The sequence below is a fragment of the Penaeus vannamei genome, chromosome 11 (assembly GCF_042767895.1).
Source record: "Penaeus vannamei isolate JL-2024 chromosome 11, ASM4276789v1, whole genome shotgun sequence".
Lineage (NCBI taxonomy): Eukaryota > Metazoa > Arthropoda > Malacostraca > Decapoda > Penaeidae > Penaeus > Penaeus vannamei.
Window position 1 is genome coordinate 32,636,928 of NC_091559.1, and position 7,500 is coordinate 32,644,427.

Sequence of the window (7,500 nt, forward strand, 5' to 3'; positions counted from 1 at the left end):
CATCACTATCCATTAGGCGGAACTATCCATAAAATTACCACAAGTTGTTCTGTGGTATTGTTTTCCTAATATATGTAGTCTGTCAATCACCTTCATATAATTCATTTTGTGTGGTTTGGTGTCATATTGATGTTACACCTGTAATAAAACTGAATATAACAAAGAATTATTTATCATAAAATGAAGATATAAACACATCACAATGAGGATAATTACAGCTATCATGTCAAAAGAAGGATCTTAGTTTTTTTTCCCCTCTCTCTCTCTCTGGCAATAACTTATGTACAATAACTTATGTACATGAACTTGATATCTGTGACTGTATCACAAGACAAGCTAAAAGAACAGTCTTGCTGCCAATCTACTAGTAGTAGGTCTGCTAGTTTGATGTTACCAAGAAATTATTTGTCTGGGCTTGATCTTGCTGTAAGGTAGCATAGTGGATAACTGTTGAACAAGAGAGCAACAATCTCTGTTATCCAGATTAGAATGTTAGTTGTGTCAGATATTATGTCCTTTATATTTGTGTAAATTTGTTTAGGCTGTCTTGCCAGAATGAACTAAGTTCTTGTTCTATTGACAAAATGATATGTGTGTGGTTCTCCTACAACTCCTCCTCTAACTCCTCCTCCTCCTACTATTACTCCAACTCCTCCTCCTCCTCCTCCTCTTCCTCTTCCTCTTCCTCTTCCTCTTCCTCTTCTTCTTCTTCTTCTTCTTCTTCTTCTTCTTCTTCTTCTTCCTCTTCCTTTTCTTCTTCTTCTTCCTCTTCCTCTCCCTCTTCCTCTCCCTCTTCCTCTTCTTCTTCTTCTTCTTCTTCTTCTTCTTCTTCTTCTTCTTCTTCTTCTTCTTCTTCTTCTTCTTCTTCTTCTTCTTCTTCTTCCTCCTCCTCCTCCTCCTCCTCCTCCTCCTCCTCCTCCTCCTCCTCCTCCTCTTCCTCCTCCTCCTCCTCCTCCTCCTCCTCCTCCTCCTCCTCCTCCTCCTCCTCCTCCTCCTCCTCCTCCTCCTCTTCCAACCTCTCATCCTCCAACTCCTCCTCTTCCTCTTTCTCCTCATCTTCTTCCTCCTCCTCCTCCAACCTCTCCTCCTTTTCCTCCTCTTCCTCTTCCTCTTCCTCTAATTCTGCCTCCTCCTCTTCCTCTTCCTCTGTCTCTTCCTCTTGCTCTTCCTCTTCCTCCTCCTCCTCCTCCTCCTCCTCCTCCCCCTCCTCCTCCTCCTTCCCCTCCTCCTCCTCCTCCTTCCCCTCCTCCTCCTTCTCCTCCTTCTCCTCCTCCTCTTCTTGCTGCTCCTTTTCCTTCTCCTCATCCTTCAACTCCTCCTCCTCCTCCTCCTCCTTCTTTTCTGCCTCCTACTCCACCACTGCCTCCTCCTCCTCCTCTTCCTCTTCCACCTTCTCCTCCTCCTCCTCCTCCTCTTCCTCCTCCTCCTCCTCCTCCTCCTCCTCCTCCTCCACCTCCTCCTCCTCCTCCTCCACCACTGCCTTTTCCTCTTCCTCCTCCCCTTCCTCCTCTTCCTCTTCCTCTTCCTCTTCCTCTTCCTCCTCGTCCTCCTCCTCCTCCTTCTCCTCCTCCTCCTCCTCTTTCTCTTATTGCTACTGCTCATCCTTCTCCTTCTCTTCTTCCTTCAGTTCCTCCAGCACCTCCTCTTCCTCTTCTGGCTTCTCGTCTAGTTCCTCCTCCTCCTCCTCCTCCTCCTCCTCTTCCTCCTCCTCTTCCTCCTCCTTTTCCTCTTCCTCCTTCTCCTCCTCGTCCTCCTCCTCCTCCTCCTCGTCCTCCTCTTAGTTCTGCTCCTTTTAGTCTTCCTCCTTCTTTGCCTAATAATTATATATTTTGTCTCTTGTTCCAGATGCCGGAGACAATGCACTTTTCACAGGCCTTCAGGCTGGCCTGGTTACTGCGCTGCCTCAGGAAAGTGTGGAGTGGCGACGCTCCTATGGGCGTCCTTCCCGGTGTGTCCATGTAGAAGTGGACTTTGTTCCTTTTGCCGAGGAATGCCTTGTGAAGGATGTCACAAGGACGATTCTTGGCCAGCCTATCTTCCACACCTACTGGACTGATTGTGCTGATGTTGAAGCTTACAAGAGCAGTACGAGGGACAACCTGCAGGCATGGGTGACATCGCTGAGGCAACAGGGGATTACAGATTGGATGGTGGTGTTGCTGGAGACACCAGACACACGCAAAGGAAATAAATTGATCCCTCGAACCACAGTCCTAGACAAGATTAAGAATGACTTTGGTGGAAAACAAGCTGAAAGATGTGTGTCTCTGATTGACCCTTTGAAGACGGATTCAAGATCTGTGGAATCCTGGCAGACTCTGCTCACAAAGATGAGGCATTTGCTAATGGTGGCATACAATAGGGCTCTCAATAAGTTTGAAGAGAACATGAGAGCAGAACGTGAACGACGAACAGAAAAATCTTGGTCATTCTGCTCATATTTTCTTTTGCAAGAAGAATTAGCACAAGTTTTCCAGTTGCTAGCATTACATGATGAAGCCTTAGTGCAGTATGATGAGTTAGATGCACTCTTTACACAGTTTGTGCTGAATTCTGCTGCAGGAGATACTCCACACTGGTTAAGCAATTTCAGCCAACCATGTGAGAAGTGGGAGGGTTTGCACCTCACTCCAGATCTAGATGCTGTCATTCAGGGGAAGATTCGTTCCAAGGATGTTACCCTACTAGAGTTTCGCAACTACCTCTTTCAACGTCAGTGTGCTCTGCTCTTCCTCCAGAACAAGCCTTGGGAGGTAGCCAGCCGTGCCCTGACTTTCCTCCAAAATACTCTGGGAGAACTCAGCATCCTGGAAGTTACAGTTGCTCCTGGAGGCATTGCCTGCTGGGGTGTCCTCTCCTGTTTGGAAGTTATAGATTCTCTACAAACCTTCAAGGAGCCATCTACTACAGATGCACATGCTCACCACACTGCCCCACTATGGGCCTATGCCAGAGATAAGTTACAGGAGTTAGGGAGCCTATGTGGGCTGATGCCAGGATGCGAGACCAGTAGCTCCCAGCTCCACACTGTGATCTCACTAGTGTGTGGGATGGGCAATGACCCTCATGCACATGACTACCACCAGGAGGATGAACCTGTCCATGACACGCCCATGACAAGGCTCAAAGATGCTCTCTCTTCACCACAGGCATACAAAAAGCATTACCTTGACTTATCTGAAGTGGCCATCAGCACCTACAAGCACATTGGTCGAATCAGGTCTGCAAGGCTCATTGGCAAAGAGCTGGCCACGTTCTACATGGCACAGGGAGAGGCACAGAAAGCTGCAACTTTCTTAACAGACCAACTAACCATGTTTTTAGAAGAGAGATGGTTGCTCTTGGCTGCTCACACACAGCTCCACTTGTCACAATGTTACCTTTCCACCAATGACCTTGAGAAGTATGTCAAAACGTGTGCACAGTTAGCTGGCTCCACCCACTTGGGACAGGAAATGAGGGAGGAACATTTTGAGAAGATGAAGACTGCCTTAAAGGATGTTGAAGATGGATCATCTCTCCTGATACCCTGTGATAGAATATTTGAGGTGGAGGGCCTTCGACTGGTCTCAGAGGACCGCATCATACTGGAATCAGATGTTCTGGTAGAGCTTTCCATCACAAGTAAACTTCCAAATACAGTTATGTGCAGCCAGGTATATGTTGTGTTACAGCATGTTAAAGAAGAAGCTAGCACACTCAAGACCATTCCCGAATTAGAAAGGAAATCAAGTTCATCAAGCTCAGCATCACAGCCAAGCACGCGCAAATCACAATCCTCATCTATGGTGCACAGGAGCAGCTCAAACTCGGCTGAAGTAGAGCGAAAGAGCCTGGCGAATGAGGCAGCTGCAGCAGAGACAGAAATGGCTAGGCTGAATCCACTCACACAACCTCTCCATATGAGCCTCCATCTGGAGTACAAGCAAGACAAGTCTCTTTCATCTGCCTCCATAACTTGTGTTAATTCTCACAAAGTACTCAGAAGAAGAGACAGTCAAGGTGGAATGTATAAGGTAGACCGTAGTGTTGCTAAGGAACAACACAAAGACAAGCTTGTGGCCAAAGATGTAGTTATTGCCCCTGGGAAAAATACTATCACATTGTCCACGAAAGTGACCAGTAAGGGCTGCTACACTGCCAGTCAAGTGGTTTTAGCATTAGAAAAGCTTGAATTTATCTGTGGCAAGAATCACATTGCAGGCCCTCCATTGAGCCTAGAGGTTGTAAGTGAGAATCCTCGTATTTTCCTGGGTCGCAGGGATCGTGATCTTTTGGCAGGACTGCATCAGCCAATGGTCCTCACAGTGCACAGTGGAAGCTGGCACATCAAGCAGGTATGTGTGGTGTAGTGTTAGTTGGAGATATTCTCAGTCATATGACCATTGCCATATTTTATATTTTTATTATTTCAGTTTACTAGAAATAATGGTTGACAAATATTCATTATGAATTGGAAACCAGTGGATAGCAACAAATTTACAGTGTTGTAGAAAAAGGAATGTGCCTTCCAGTTCCTTAATTGTTAGTAAACTTATCTAACTGACATTTAATTTAATTGAAAAAGATCAAACCCAAGTTTGCACTAGTATCTTTGTGTTATTTCATATTTCTTTTGTTGATTATGCTGGCAAGTAATACAGCTTAACCCATAGCATCCAAATAACAGAGGGTTCACATCATAGCTGACTTGGTTATGGCTCGGGGTCATGGTCCATTCATGTCATGGCCAATTTGGGCAAGGCTCTGGGTGACATATCATTCGGGTCATGTTACTATTATGCATGCAGTACATTTTATGCTATTCTTTATAAGGTACCCTCATACAACCTTGGCACATCCTTTGGGTCTTTGCCTGAGGAACAGCTGGATGTTTAATGCTCCAGTTGGCTTTTGTTAAGCATAAAGAACGATATTTAGCATATAAATGTATTGCATGCTAGTTCTGGACGATACCACACGCCCAAAAATTATGCCTTTATTTATTGCTGCTGTGAACCTGTAAGTAACCTTCACTCTGGGGATCAGTTTACTCATGTCAACCTCTCAGATTGTCGTATGGTGCACTGCCAGTCTGACAGTCATGAAGTGTTACATACAAAAGGAAAGTACTGATGTTATGGGAGTAGCAGCATTGTTTATAATTGCATACAATCTTACTTTATTAGAATAAGAATTTAAAAATTGATTTTTTAATTTTATTTTTTTATTTTTTAAAAATCCCACAAGAAGACTATATTAAATCTTGTACACAGAGAGTAACGCACCTAATTTATTGAAATTAACTATAATGTACATAACCAGGTGCTACAGGTTTAATCTAGCAACTAAAATGAATGTCATACATATGTGAATATACAAGAACATTAAAATAATGTTTTGCATACAAATGAGAGAAACAAATCATATTACTTTGTTGACGTGGCTTGTTGAGTGCCATGCACCAGCTGCATCTGAAATAGGCCCTAGTCAGCCATGCATGCTCACTGAAGTGGAGGCCAAGTGAACTCCAAATTCTCCCAAAGGCATTTTGTTAATGAGTAGGAAAATCTTAAGCATTAGATCTCTTCCATCTGTGTGGAAGTTGACATTTTCTCGAGCCTCATGTGGAGCATGGCATTTGTAGAATCATATTCTCTAAACAGGGCACGGCTGTCAAATTACGCACTTCACGAGGCCTTTTGGTGAAGCAGGAAGATGAAGGCCACAAAGAGGACCAGCTTGAGAGAGAGATAGAGATCTTGCTGCCGGAGGTCACTCCCTTCTCCTCAGTGGCTGTCCCTCTCATTGTCTTAGCTGTGCTTGGGCCCCAGAGAGATGCTGCAACTGTAGAACACACGGTTAGTTAGAAATGACCATCTGTACTTATTGGGTAGTTTTATTTCCTCTATGATCATCATCACTTTGTAACTTTGGTCTTCGAACTATGCTTTTCTTAACTGTTACTTATTAGCATAGACTTTGAGTTATGATAATATGCTGAAGAACTTTTGTTTTGGAAGTTACCAATACAAAGTGAGTGCAACTTTGAAATGTCTCACTTACCATAAGTTGTAAAACTGACATACTAAAATTGTTAGGATATTTTTTGTATTCAGCAGTTGGACAAGATTAATTTCTCTGTCATTCAACAGGTAAATATCAGCAGTGTCCTAATTGAACAGAGGCTTGACATTGATGTGCACTTCATCCCACCATTCATGTCTTCGCACAAGTTACACACGGCCAACACATCAAAGTTTGTTCAGGTTTGACCAAGCAGCTACTGTATTTGCCTATATGTATGTGTATGTACATGTGTGCAAGCTTTTGTGAATGGGTTTCTAGAGCCAAACCTTAAAATAATTTTTTATAGTTTGAATACTATTTGTCTTTCTTTTTTTTGTTATATGTAGTCATGATAAATGCAACAAATATTAAGGAAGTTCTTCATCAGTCATACCTCAAGTACCATTTTTTGGCTGAAGTGTTGTTAGATATTTTGGCAGCTTTAGTGGAAGAGTGTAAAATGTGTATGGATAATAAGATTGTTTATTCACAGGACTTTATTATTCAAATTGATTCACAGAAGCTTGAAACATAATGTAAAATTTCAATATCATTATACCTTTCTTATGTTGTGCTATGAATCCAAGAAATTTATAATGGTCTAGGATTGCCTTTACTACATAAGAAGTTGCAATCATTCACCAAAAAGTAGGACTTTCTGTGTCTTGAATAAAGATGTAATTCCTTTGGCATCCGTTGAACCCTCTGACAGGTGACAGTGACAGGACTAGTAAGCCGTGGAGTGGAGTTATCTGAGCCAAGAATAATGCTGGTAGAGCCGTTAAACCACGTTGAGCTGAAGCCCCTGCACCCTGCTTCTCAGTCCCTGGTAAATACTTCAATTGGAAGTGTGAAAGAATAAGATTCCTTGCTTGTGGTTCTTATTTTCCATTCTGTTTTTTCTCTTGATTAGGATTAATTTTTTTCTTTGTAAATGTAAATGTTCATGTGGAAGATGAGCTTTGATCATGCAAAATTTAACTTTGATTAGTCAGTTTTGCTGCTTGTCTCATCCTGAAGTCATGCCTGACAGTCTTTATTAAACTTACTTTTATGTTCTTACTTGATGAGTGTTCAGTGTGTGATATCATGCCCTAGGTTTCCAAATAAAAGAAATAATTGTATTTCAGGTTGTGTGCACGGAACAGTCGGCAAGCTACATGTGGGGGGTGGAAGTTAACTATGAGCAGGAAGGGACTCCTTCTCTCAAGCTGGAGTTCAAGACAAATTACCGCCCTCTGGATGACCAGGGGCAGCCGCTACAAGAGGAAGTTCGGTGCTATTCATGCCCCTTTGACCTGGTTGATTACAAGGTGAGGCAAGGAAGGACTCTTAGGCTGAAAGTATGTGCAAGGCCATAAGTATTCTTCAAAGAATATGAATGTAAATGAATAGTCATTGAGTGTAACTTGGGGGTGAGGAACTGATTGATCAAGACATAGTGAAGATGAT

General features: G+C 43.0%; 1 protein-coding gene across 1 annotated transcript in view; it reads left to right on the forward strand.

Moving 5' to 3' along the window:
* The window catches only part of SIDL (SIDL trafficking protein particle complex subunit 10), a 17,919-nt gene that overhangs the window by 1,027 nt on the left and 9,392 nt on the right, over positions 1–7,500 (forward strand). The window contains exons 2-6 of the mRNA XM_070127256.1: positions 1,846–4,337; positions 5,646–5,840; positions 6,135–6,248; positions 6,761–6,877; positions 7,179–7,361. Of these exons, the coding sequence (XP_069983357.1) occupies positions 1,846–4,337; positions 5,646–5,840; positions 6,135–6,248; positions 6,761–6,877; positions 7,179–7,361 (3,101 nt within the window). The remainder of the gene's footprint in view (positions 1–1,845; positions 4,338–5,645; positions 5,841–6,134; positions 6,249–6,760; positions 6,878–7,178; positions 7,362–7,500) is intronic.